General features: G+C 40.4%; 1 protein-coding gene across 50 annotated transcripts in view; it reads right to left on the reverse strand.

The window, feature by feature from the left end:
- Positions 1 to 1081: 1081 nt before the first annotated feature.
- The window catches only part of mbnl1 (muscleblind-like splicing regulator 1), a 44637-nt gene continuing 32018 nt past the window's right edge, over positions 1082 to 13700 (reverse strand). For 7 of the 50 annotated variants that reach the window (XM_074651138.1, XM_074651134.1, XM_074651185.1 and 4 more), the window contains 10 exons: positions 12581 to 12796; positions 12199 to 12420; positions 10467 to 10706; positions 9413 to 9466; positions 8050 to 8203; positions 6741 to 6776; positions 5859 to 5941; positions 5417 to 5461; positions 4680 to 4749; positions 1082 to 4521 (listed from right to left, as the gene is read on the reverse strand). In XM_074651138.1, the coding sequence (XP_074507239.1) occupies positions 4693 to 4749; positions 5417 to 5461; positions 5859 to 5941; positions 6741 to 6776; positions 8050 to 8203; positions 9413 to 9466; positions 10467 to 10706; positions 12199 to 12420; positions 12581 to 12796 (1107 nt within the window). In that variant the 3' untranslated portion in view covers positions 1082 to 4521; positions 4680 to 4692. Of the gene's footprint in view, positions 4522 to 4679; positions 4750 to 5416; positions 5462 to 5843; positions 5942 to 6740; positions 6777 to 8049; positions 8204 to 9412; positions 9467 to 10466; positions 10707 to 12198; positions 12421 to 12580; positions 12797 to 13700 lie in introns of all 50 variants that reach the window. The other 43 variants (XM_074651144.1, XM_074651142.1, XM_074651143.1 and 40 more) reach the window with 25 other exon arrangements.

The raw sequence follows: 13700 nt of genomic DNA on the forward strand, positions 1-13700 counted from the left end.
TGTTTTAAGTAGCTTGCATCATCTGATGGCTGGGAACCTGAAGATTAATTTGAGATGCAGCTCAGCACTGTGAGTCAAGTTGTTCTAGTCATTAATAAGAAATACAAAAAAATAATAAATCAATGAATTAATTCAAATAAATTGTGAAAGTCTATAAAAGCGTAGAACATGATGATAGGAGTGTGATGGCCATCCCCATGCTCTATTATGTCTCATACATTTTTGGGTTGATACCATTTGTTACAAAGATTTGGTGCTAAATTTAACAATTTTTTTTACCACTCGAAAATTTATAAAAATGATAAATAATCCCTCCAAAATATCACATTAAGACACCAAGATCTTGAGGAACACCATAGAAAAAGCCATGCTGTGATTTAGTGTCAGAAACCTTTGACATTTGGAGATTTCCGCAAAAAATGCAGGCGATTGGATGGCGAGCACTTCTATTCTGGAAACTCCTCAGAAACCCCCTTATTGTCAATCTACCTAGGAAAGCCATACACCCTCTGAATGCCCTATGTCTGTAGTTTGTGGTTGTAAAGTTTCATGAGGTTGTGATTATTCTAGAGGTCACCACAGGTCATTTTATACAGTGAGGTCAAATTTCAAAATATGGTCTTTCTACAATGAAATGGCTACTATGGGGACTACCATCATCACACATTAATACAACTGGACTCAGTGGATCCACAAGAGTCTTGGCTTTACAGTGAAACCCAGTTTATGCGATTCCAAGTCTGTTTAGGGACCCCAGTATGCAGAAATATTCAAATACACCATTTTAGTATAGGCTAAAATACAACATTTTTACGGCATGCAAAAAAGCGGCATGGTTTTTGCCCCAAACTGCATGGGATCTTCCCTGGTTCTTCTTTCACAAGCTCACATGACATTGTTGGTACCAATGGATTCCTTAGGTTTCCTAGTTTCATATAATACTCTTGGTTGAAAACTCAGCCCGCAACAACCTCCGAAAGACAGAATAGCTGCCAGGCCCGTCGGAGAGCCGTTGGAGTTTTAAGGAACTTGACTCACACATCCAGCACACACACACAGAGGCAGTGACCACACACACCTGTTGCATGAGCAAATCAAATATTGTTTTATTCAGATTTCAGATTCAGAGTCAATTATGGCAACAATAAAATGTGCATAAAACAAAATCTGAAGACAGAATAGTACATTATCGTGTGGCAACTGTTAGCAAATACATAAATCGATGGTTGCACTTACAAGTAAAAAGCAGTCAAAGCGTACGTGTGCCCCCAGCAGGGAAGAGAAACCATGGCTCCAGACCAGCAGCCTGAACATCTGGTTTGGAGAAAATGGTGCTTTGGTTCTGTAGCAACTAAACACAGCAGCCTCGAGTCACAAACACGTTGACCGGTCGACTGTTACATTCAAAGACTGAATTTGCCAAATATGCATTTGGTGCGGTGAGCCTTCACCTGCTGAGTGCACATCTAAGATAGCAGGAACAACTTCCTGTGAGTCACTGTAATTATTATATGGCTATGAGAAAGGATCCGGGGTGGATGAGTGCGAATATTTGATCATTCTTTAAATAACATGTTTGCTTGGAAAATATATATATATTTTTTATCACACAAGAGTAAGATGACTTGTTTTTGAAGAGTTATTTCTCCCCACTGTGGATGTTATCTACTGTTAAAAACTGTATTCTGTGTTATCTTTCTTTACATAACTACGCAGTTTATTTTGTTTACATGTTTGTACTTTTACATGCAGTCAAATCAAACTATAATAGAATACAAATTTTGTATGTACCATGGGAGCAGCAATACTGCATGACCAAGTCTAACAAATGATATATGGATATTATTGGATATGTCATCCCACAGGAGGGGTGGAGTAAGCATGACACGGGGATATCTGTTCCCCTTCGACATTCCCTGGCAATACTACTGATAAAGTAAGACAAAAAGCGCATAGCTTTCTCTGAATGCATTGGCCAAGAAACTAGTGCCCTTCTTTGCAAGCAATTTTTTTTAGCTGGTCTTCTAATTTAAGAATTTAAATTAATCTAACAAAATTCCTTATAATTATAGATCTTTTTTTATTCAAAATAATATCTCAATATGATACACATTTTTTTCTCTGTTCATTTGACTATATACAGAAGTGCAAAAAGTCAACCTTCGTCCCTTAGGTTAGAACTCATCACCTGCAGCATTTTTCGGACCTCTCCGGTCTGGAAAAGTCTTTCCTCGCTCCTAATCTCGCTATCCACCGAACATCCATAGACCCGTCAATCTCACTGCTCGTTTTGGCCTGACATTCAGGGCAAACTTAAGAAATATTCAAACAAAAGTACATATCTTTTTTTTTAAATGGATACAGTAGAAAATAATTTTTACTCTAAAACATGGACAATCTATATTTCAATACAATATATTTTCAAACATGATCGTGACATGTTACAAGGAAAATTTTAAGTTGGTTAAAACATTAGTTCTTTTGTCTGCTCAAGAGATTAAATTAATCGATCTCATTCCTTGTATCAAAAAAGTCTTTCATCAACAAAATTAACTGATAATGTAACATCATCTGAAAAAAAGTCATCCAGCTATATGAATGAAGTGAATATTTAAAACTGACTCAACACATTATCCATTATATGGTTTGAAAAAGTTATGAATGTCATACTACCTCAAAATCTACAACGGCTATATCAATGTTGTCAAGTAATATATAGTAAGGCAAAAAAAAAAGAGAAAAATCTACAACTACATACCTCAAATAGATTCAAATCCTTAAGTAGTACATAACACAGAAGTTCAATGAAATTTAAGAGTAATTGTTACTTTTACATAGAGAGAAAGAACAAAAAAAAAAAGAGAGATCATAAGCGGCACGTGACAGAACTATAAAACATCATTGGTGTTCTTTACCTGCATGGTGATTGAAAGTACATTTGATTGGGCTGGGGCCCATTAATTGTAATCTAAGGCTTCGTTAGGTACATTACAATCGGTAAAGACACACTACACACCTCTGTGAAAACAGAAAAAGGGATGTGATCATTAAGTTGACACATGAATGACAGATGATAAACATGTTTCCTTATTAAAGCCTCTTGAGAGATGCTTCTGTAACCCTTTGTGAATATGATTGAGAGAGAAAGCTGTGCTTTGGTTTTCTGTAGTCACATGTAGAGGTGAATGAGAACTTTCGCTTGGAAACACAAACACACAATGTGTTGTGTTTCCTCAAAAAACGAAAGTTCACTTAGAATGAGTTGTGAAATTAAAAACAGGGTGACCAGACGAACAATCATTCAAGTGCACATGTGGTTTCAATGACCTAATAGACCTTTCGGGTCCGTTTTAAATTCCCATCGATACGTGGCTCAACGGTGCTTCTTGGAGGCACAGTTTTAGAGTCGCTCCTCTTTAAAAGAGGGAGAATAAGGTAACACGATGTCAATTGAAGCTACACCCTCTACTTCACCAGGCTTTAGAGTCAATGGACTGGAGCAACAACTTAATCCCAACAAACAAAAAAAACAACAACGCTAGTCTATGAAAAGAGGTATGACAAACTTTAGAAAAACCCTCCATTTTTGATTTTAAAACATCAAAATTAAAAACAAAAATCTGGCGAGAACCCCACTTCTAAAACTGATTAATTAGAGAAATGAAAAGTAAAAAAAAAAAAAAACACTCACATGGAGATTCTGAAATCAAAACAAATACAAAAAAAGAGCCATACAAAACGTTAACCTTCGGTAAACAAATAACACTGCTGAGATAACACTCTGGTTTTAGCTGTATGGCCTTGATGGCACATGACAAGGTGAGAAAAAGCTAGCCTGGCTGTGCTTTCAAGGTACACAGGTATGTTGGTTTACCCAGAACATTCATACGTCCAAGACCCTCATTTCAACATCTAGTTTCACTAGTAGCCGTAAAAACACAATACTGTACATGCCTAATTCTTTTGGCGAATAAAATTCCTGTTAAAAATCATTGTGCCTTTCAGATTTCAATTCAAATTCAAGCTGCAGGTTTGCTTGTAAACTATGAAATATGGCTATTGATTTAAAAATCAAAATAAAACAGAACAAATAAAAAAAAAAAAAAGGAAAGAAAAATCTTGGTCTACTAAACGTACCAGCACTGGATGTTGCTTTTTACGCAACCACGCTCTTGACCTTGTGTGCGTGCGGTAATGATAATAATTAGAACAAATTGAGTGCTATGATTTAGTCAGACACAGAGGTGTAATGTTTCGCACACTGACCCCGGCACCAAGATATCCTCTTCTCTCGGCTGGACGTTGAATTTGACGACAAATTCTTCTCGACTTTGATATGTGGGAAGATGGCACCGATCGTGTGTTGCACCTTTGATGTTAACACGTGTGGATGAGACCATCGTCGTGGACCGGCTAAGAGATGGCAGACCCTCCTCGTCCCATTGCTTGACATTCTGCAGGTTATGTACATAAAGGCTGAACTCTTTTGGCTTGGACGGTGCCAGCACACATTCATTTGATCTGGAAGACATGACGGGTTTCACTTGAAAACAACAGTCTTGCTACTGAAAGAGGCAGAAAGCTGTACGAGTAAATCTTAAACCAAAGCTGAAATGATTCGCTCAAAATCTTTGTAATGAATATAGAGAAAGAATAGGAGGATTGAAATGGGAACTCACTGTTCTTGAGGAACTACATTTGAGTCAAGTACTTGTGACTACTCAGATGATCTGCAGATATTATTGGAATCTGGGGGTAGAAAACAGACAGGGATCAAATAAAGCGTCTCGAACCGGAAACGCTGACACGTCGGCCGACCGCACAAACACATTTTAACAACATCCTCTCGCATTAAAACGAGTTTGTTACTGAAAAAAGACAAAGATGAAAAAGCAATTTGGCTAGTTGACGTTGTGACACGTCCAAAAAAGAATCAACAGACACTTCTGGACAGCAGGGAGGTGAGGAAGAGGAGGGTTTAAGGGAGAGATGAGGGATTCTGTCAGTGAGGTGGCTCCCCCATGCAAATCTAAGTCCTCCTTGTTGTTGACCTGCACACCCCAGTAAAATGCATAAAACTGGTCCTGGGTCAAGACTGCTAATAAAGATGATTCATCTGACATTTTCACAAGTCTTTTCACTGGTATTATGAAATTGTGCAATGTAACTAACTGCTTACAAAATGCCTTCAACAGAACTGAAAGCACATCTCACTGTTTTTTTCTTTCTGACTTTCACAATGAATAACATATTATGTCCAGCTTTTAATAAACACGAGGAGGTTTTCTTTACAAGCTGGAGGCAACAGCGGAAATAAAAAAATAAAAATAAAAAATGCCAAGCCCCAAAGGGCACAGATAGCGACTTTTGCACAAGATATGATTTAAAGATTTTAATAAAACTACCTCATACATACCAATTGCATGTATTCGTTGGTAGTCAACTTTGATAAGGAAGAGTCCTCAAAATGGGAAAAGGACAAAAATCGAGGTTACACTGAGGACAAACATTAAAAACAATACAGTATCTTTTTTTTTTTTTTTTTTCAGAAAGACAGATAGATCTAAGAAATGTATGAGTAATCTTGTCACAGTATGAATGATATGTGCACACATGTTGGACTCGTAGTGAAGGGCAACAAGAGGGAGTACCGCCTTTTACCCTACCCACCCCTCGCTGTGAGACACAAGCATCCCCAGATCGTCCATGTGCATTGAAAGACAGAGATGAGTGAGAGAGAGAGAGAGAGAGAGACAGAGAGAGAGAGAGAGAGAGAGAGAGAGAGAGAGAGAGAGAGAGAGAGAGAGAGAGAGAGAGAGAGAGCGAGAGAGACAGAGTGAGACGGCAGAGGTGCAAACCTGATTGGCGGAGGCAGTTGCGAAGGGGCTTGTGGCAGATGTGTTGCCTCCAGTGCCTGGAGTACCACCGTGCATCATGGGAACTTTTTTTGGAGGGAAAATCATGTAAGCAAAAAATACACAGAGGAGCAGTGTAGCCACATACACACCAGGCAAATGAGGGGAGGAGAAGGAGAGTCATCAGAGGGGGATTCGATTTAACTGGATTCCCCTTTCTTCCCTCTGCCAACGCTGATAAGAGGTCTCGTGATTTGAGAACTTGATGTGACACAGTGTAGCTAACGTACTTCCACATTTGTGTGTATTACTAGTGATACAATGACCAACATTGTAGTTTCTTGGTTAACACCAGATGAGAGCAAACTTTAAAAAGCTCTACAAAAAAATAGCATAGAGTCTTTAAGGCAGAAGACATAAAGGGGAAGGTTATAATTGAACTCCCTCTGCTTTTTTTAATCTTTTTTAAAAGTGTTTCAATAGGTGTCAGGTTAGATCAGCCAAAAGCCAAGTTTAGAGCGCGCATGAGAACGAGAGTGGTCAAGCAATATATAGTAGTAGGTGTACACAGAGAAATTAACAAAATAAATGTCAGGTAAATTGATTATGAGCAACAGCAGCTGTCATAAAGATAATAAACAACATTTATATGTCACAATATTTGTCTTTCCTTATGTGGAGTCTTGCTTATGCTTCAAATCACAAAAAGTGATCTTCACGCAACCAAAACAGTGACTCTCGGGTCACCAAAGTCTCATATATAAAAAAAAAAAGAAATCACTATAAATGCGACACAGTCAATTTCACAGGATGGTTCGGCTTTGATGATTTGCAAGTCACAGACATGAGGTTACAGACAACTAAAGAAGGAAAGCTGGAACCTACCAACGCCGCCTGCAGGTGTCATGCACAATATTGAGCCTGCCCATCATGCAGTGCAACAGGAAGTGGATTGGATAGGGAAGAGAAATCAAAACAGCCCGTCACAAGGTTTCGTTAGAGTGAGGGGGGAGAGATAAGGTGGGGGGAAAAAAAAGGTTAATATCTCTTGGATACAGTCATCAGTGATTGGAAAAAAAGGCGAAGTGGTGAACTCATCACATCTGTTAATCAAAATGAGAGTGTGAATCTAAAACTTTTGTCTGAAGTGCATATGAATGTGTAATACGACAATGGTTGTAACTATCAAGTATTAGACATTATATACACACTCTAGACAGAAGTGAGGAGGACAGCAGATGTGTACAGAAGCCAGCTTGCTGTTTTGTTGCCATTAACCACCAAACCCATCCAGCCCCCCTTAATCCGAGCCCAAGCCAAAGCCCCAGCAGTGGTTTCTCATTATAATATGAGTAATCACGCCATGGACACTTTAATCTAACAAACTAGTAACAAAGTTCTGTCCTTTCTCTTACAAACGTCCATGCCTTCCTCATCCAGCCTGCATGTACTAAGAGGAGCAGGTAGCTACTGTATGTGGTGTTTTATTAAAGCAATTATTAAGCAGAAAGACATTCTTCTAACCCCTAGTGGCCATGCAATGCCGTACAAAGCATTATGCACAGATTTGTTGAAGCATTCTTAGCTTTTCAACTACACTTTGAGACTCAGATCTTCAACCCTCACTGGCCTGGAATGAAATCTACAGCTTTAATGTTAACGCTATGTGTGTGACTATCTTTGTAAATTCCCTCTATCTGAAGTATGGCTGCAACTAACGATTATCTCTATTCTCGATTGATCTGTTGATTATTTTCTCGATTAATCGATTAGTTGTTTGGTCTATAAAACGTAAGAAAATGGTGAAAAAAGTGTCCTCAAGACGTCCTCAAATGTCTTGTTTTGTCCAAAACTCAAAAGGTATTCAGTTTACTGTCATAAAGGAGTAAAATAAACCAGAAAATATTCACATTTAAGAAGCTGGAATCAGAGAATTTAGACAATTTGATTATAAAATCAAAAACTGATTATCAAAATAATTGGCGATTAATTTAGTAGTTGACAACTAATCGATTAATTGTTGCAGCTCTAATCTGAAGGCAAGAAAGTTGATAAATAGTCCACAACCAAACTGCTCTGTCCTGCAATCTACCACTTTGCCCAACTCCAGACAAGCAGGGGAGCCGGGTTAGACTGATCCAGGCATCCTCAGGGTGCTCAGAGCACTTAGTGGTGGTTGCTTTGGGAGCCATACCTGATGGGAGGAAAGCAGCCTGCTGCTGAAACTGCATGCTGGCCAGGGCCTGTTGGTACTGGAGCATGCTGGTGTTAAACATGGCAGAGGCCCCGTTGGCCTTCTCCATTGCTGCCCGCTTGGGCAGGGGAGCCATGACATTAGGGGCGATGCCCTGCCCAGCCAGACGAGAAAAAAGAAAAAAAAAGAAAACAGAGATAGAAAGAGAGAGAGAGATGCGTGGAAAAGAAAGAGAGAGAGAATTGGAAAGAGGCAAAAACGGGAAAGGAAACAAAAAAGGGTACATACGTTAGAGGACATGGTATAAACAGCATCACAACATCTTTGTGTGTACAACAACAACAACAACAATATCATCATATCATCAGTAGCAAGCAAGCAGCAGTCTGACACAAGTACTACACAAGCAGGAGCATGGTGCCTACTGGAGCTAACTGGCTAACAAGCATTCATATATATATATATATATTCATTACATTTCATCAGGAAGCTTACTTGGATTATTAACTTTGTACACCTAGGGCTGACTAAATGCAACATGAGCAAGCATTAACTATTAAAACAATAAAGCTGCTAACAGGAGGTGGAACAGGTAGGAAGCACAGAGAGAGGGAGGCTGCACTGCTAGCTCCATGATAAAACTGTGTAAGCCATGTTTAAGTGATGGTTCACTCTCGGACAAATGTCAAAAATGGTCTCAGGCCAAGGGAGTCAGATGTTAAAAATGTTATTTCTTTCCAGTGTGAATATTTACACCTTATGTGGATTTTGTGTTGGCATGAGGCCATCCTTGAGGTCTGAATATCTGTGACAAGATCTGATGATGGGAGTGAACTATCATTTGAACTGTAAATCATCTGTTATGGTGGGATCCCTCCTGTATGGTTTTTAAAGACTGCTCCTCTTAGCCCCACCCTTATCCATCTGACATGCACTAGCAACACAGACATGCACACATTTGATTGAGCCGCTCCACAACACTGACCACTGACTTGGAGGTAAGACTGAAGCCATGCCACCATTATAAGAAGCTCTACTTCCCTAGCCCTCGCTGACTTTTTTGTTAAATAAGCTACCGGTGATGAATTGATTGTGGCTCCTTATCACAAATTCCATGTTTGAATTTGTGTTTTGAGGTGATTTTTCTACATGAAGGTAGTTGTTTTGTGGTGTTGGATTGCAAACCTGAACCCGGTAAAGCCACAATCATTTTATCACAGGCAATATAATGACAGATCAACAGGAGGAAAAAACAGACATTGCACTGAGACAACGACAAACAAAAATAGCTAGGTATCTTTGGTTAAAACACTGCTCTACAACAAAGCCACATGCCAAGCTAAAAGGTGAAAGGTCATAGTACCAGGTCAAAGGTTGCGTCGAGGGGTCGCTTCAGTGATTTGACAGCCGACTGAGTCTTAATTAGCAGGCAGCGAGCACATGATGGCAATGGGCCAATGGGGTTCAAGCGCATTAACATAAACCAGCAAGCAGAGGTGCATCATGGGGGCAGCAGTGCAGTTTGGGTATAGGTGAGAAAAAACAAAAACAAATAAAAAAACAAATCATTGGAATGCAATATACAAGGGGATAACAGGACTAAGGCATGCACAGTGTGGACACTAGCTCTACTGCTCAACAGTTACATGATCATCAATAATCAATGATAACTACCAATCTACATTAGTCATTGTCACACAGAGATGGATGAATATAGCGGTGAGAATATTATTCAATCATTTTTCTCTCAGTTCTCAGACAGAAAAAATTACATGGAAGCACAAATTCACAGGTTTCTGTTTCATAATCAGTGTCACATGGCGACGGCGATTCGCCCAAAGCTCTCAGCCTCGCTATGTCGGTAAGAGCACGTAGAAAACACTGCTATCAAGTGTGGCTGCGCTATTATTCACAGGTGCTGTTACTGTGAGACCTTTTTAAATAGTGTCAAGAGGAAGAGAAGTAATAGATAGGAAGTACAGAAACAATGGTGTCACAAATAAGACCAGGCCATCAGAGAGAGAGAAGGAGGAACTGACTCTCTGCTTGTGCTCCGGGATGAGATGAACAAGGAACAAGACTTTTTTTTCTCTTCACATTAGGAAGGAAAAAAAAACCACTCAAATGCACTCATTATCCGATCCATTTTCCGATCCTTCTTCATTTCATCCAGTTCTGATCCTGTTCAACTTACACCTTTAAAATTTGACCTGGCAAAAGCAGAACTGAAAAATACCAACCAGGTTGGTGAGACACTTTTCAAACATGAATTGGAGTGTGAGCCAAAGAACATATTTCCTACTTATAATAAATACCCTGGTATAAAAAGTAATAACTTCCTCAAAAATTGCTCCTTTAAGCCCTGTTGTGTGGGGTGTGAGTGAATGAGTGTGACCACGCTTGTACAGACTGCTCACCATGGCCGCGGCGGCTGTGGCCTGGTTCACCTGGTGCTGGGCAGCCTTAATTTTGGCCTGCAGGTGGGCCGGCGGATGGAAGTACTTGCACTTTTCCCGAGAGCACCGGCCCTTGATGTAGTCCATGCACACGGTGACGGTGTTGTCGTTGGTGTCGATCATGGTGCTGTCTGCGGGGTGGGCGAAGCGGCAGTCCTCCTCTCCCCGAGAGCAGTTGCCCCTCTGATATTCCCGACACACCTGCAAACGAGGTGAGAGGACAGAAATCGTGAAAAACACAGCATGTGGATACAATACAAGAACAAGTATGACTCATCAAGCCTTCCATTTATCCATTTAGCTTAGAGACCTGCAGTTCAATAAATAGATTAAAATGCTTTGCAAGGTCACATTCCTCTTGTTGTGTAAGTCATTTTCTAGTTCCTTCCTCTGTGCAATATCCGTTCACACCAAACACAAGATCTGTACAGATATACATTGTGTACTTCCTGTTTAACTGGAACTGTTAGATTTAGAGTTCCTGTGCTTAGTCGTGAATAAATATCACACTGAGGACGGTTTAGCACTTTAACACAATAAACCTAGTATTTCTTTACACAGAACTGTAATGTGTTTGTTGGAGTGGGAGTCTCATGTTTAAAAGTCTATATGTGAGACACCAGAGGGCAGCACCTTCTTTAAAATTAGATGTATCATGAACATAATGGGTATTACTTATCTGCTATCTACCCTGCTTTTCTGCTCTGAGTGCGTCAGCAGTGTACGGTTGAACTCCATAAAGATAATAAAAGTAGCAGTTGCATTTATACTTCACTTTTTAATTTTACTGATGTGTTTTAAAAGAGGAAACACATTCTACAATATGTACGCTCTACTAAACGCACACATTTATTTGGGTCTATTGTGTGGTTTTGTGATTCTTTTTTTTTTTGTAATAGAGATATTTCCAGTGCAGTAACAAGACAGTTTTAAATTTGGTGGAGGTCTCTCAGAATCAGAGAGCAAAGGCTTCTTTCTAGACTTAACAATCACACCAACAGCCATGGTAGAGGAGAAAGACACAGCAGCCTCGATAGACCAGAATGCAATGCTGCCGCAACAAATGTCAAGTTTGACTTGACTAGAAAGAACGTGTTCCTTTGCTGTTGCTACTGGTGGTGCTGAGGAAATCATTACTGCTCTTTCTGCTCAAATAAATATTGAACAAGTTCGGGCTCATCTCTGGTGCTTGTCTAATGGTATTTTGTGAAGCGTACTGTGCGAGAGCACGAACTGTACTGGAACTAGATTAGGCAGATTAAGTGAGAGGGAGTTCATGAAAAAGGTAAACAACTCTTAATTACAAATCAACTCTTGGGATGCACTCAGCATCATAATCTGATGAAATATTACAGTATATGAACTTGTGACGGTTTTATTTTCATTTTCTTTTAATTAGCCTCTACTTTGCATAATGATGCCTGCTATTCATATTACAATTCTGTATCAGAGACAGATTATGCAAGTCCAATAAATAGCGGCGTTATTTGTATGCTTGTTAAACCACTTGTTAACAACACTTGTCTTGTTTACAGGCTCATTATCATCCTGGGCGACCCCACTCCCACTATGAAACACATCATGAAGTAGGTTTTATTAGAGGTTTCCTGGAACTCTTTAAGTGAGGAGTGGGTTGATTCTATGCTACATAAAATGTTGACAAAACCAGGTTCCATTCATCATCGTCTGTTACCTCAAGTCTATCTGTTCTCAGCAGTTTCTGGGCTGCAGCGGCGGCAGCGTTGGGGACTTGGCTCATGTTGGGGCTGGAGGCCATGAGGACGGGGGTGCTGGGCATGATCTCTTGGGGCATCAGGCCTGGTGACATAGGGCTCAGGTAGGGATTAAAGGCTGCGGCTGCAGCTGCTGCTGCACTGGCGTTGGTGGCCATGCTTGGCGTCATCTGGAACATGGTCTGGAAGAGAACAAAATAAAAGCAGATAATACAAGCACAAACTCTGAGCTTTTTTGTATGGGGAAAAAAAAGAGGGACTGACAAATCAAAAGAGTGAAAGAGCAATGCAGACAGTGAAGATGCTGCATATGTGTGAGCTTTTACACGTATGTGATCTCACCATGGGCAGTAGCTGTGGTGTGTTCATACGTGTGTGCCCTCTCACCATAGGTGGTAGCTGCGTGCCGGGCATCATGGCGTTGGCGAGCTGCATCTGTTGGGCGAGCATGGCCATGTTCTTCTGCTGGATCAAGTTATTTCTGCCATTGATCTCTAGCTGGGTCTTTAGGTGGGGAGGAGGGTGCAGGTACTTGCAGTTCTCCCTGGAACAACGGCCCTGAAGGAGGAACAACAGAGTCAGAATGACATATACTGCAAGTTTGGCTGCATTCACATTGGAAATATACAATTTATGGATAAATATGTGTTGAAACTACCAGGGTAAAAATCTTGTGGGATATAAACGTCATTGGCTGATGATGTTTGTGAAGTTTTTACTGTTTTAAGTCATGCTAGTGGCTCTATGGATGGCAATGCTGGTCTGTCGGTCGGTCCAACATTCCTGATTCTCGGAGGATGAATCCTAATCACTTTGGTGATTTGGCCTAAGTATAGTACAAGGCTGTAGACTCTTAGTCTTGTTGCTAAATGCTCAATATCAGACACTGAAGATCATGTTAGGTCTGGGCTAAGTCTACCACTAATTGCTAATTGCTTGCTATTTCTGTCAGTCCCATCAAGGACATGTGTACATTCTGTGTGCTAGCCTCAGGTCATGACAGACACTGGTTCTGCTCTCCAGATGTCCAGCTACATTTCTATAAATACTGTCCACTCATATGATCCGTATATATATATATATATATATATTGTATTAGCAGTCATTCTGAGGTCACACTTCAAAGTCTTCAAATAATTATCTAAGACTGGGATCCCTTTTTGCTGCCTGCTGTGAGTATGCAATTCAGTCTGGAGAAGAGGAGTCGAGGACACACATCTGACACACACATTCTCCAGAATGCGTACACATTAATGCATGCACGTCGGGGTCATGTTCGAGTAACAGGTGGCACACACACGTCACGCAAACATAAAACAAACGCACACACAAACACGTCCACGGTTTAAAGAAGATGTGTATTCACTTTCAGCCCTTCGGCACAGCTGAGCGGACTGTGGCAGGCTGTGCTTCCCCTCGCTGACAGAGCTGTCCCCACCGGGATTCATCTCTATGCCCCGAC

This window comes from Sebastes fasciatus, chromosome 11 (assembly GCF_043250625.1).
Source record: "Sebastes fasciatus isolate fSebFas1 chromosome 11, fSebFas1.pri, whole genome shotgun sequence".
Taxonomy (NCBI): Eukaryota; Metazoa; Chordata; class Actinopteri; order Perciformes; family Sebastidae; genus Sebastes; species Sebastes fasciatus.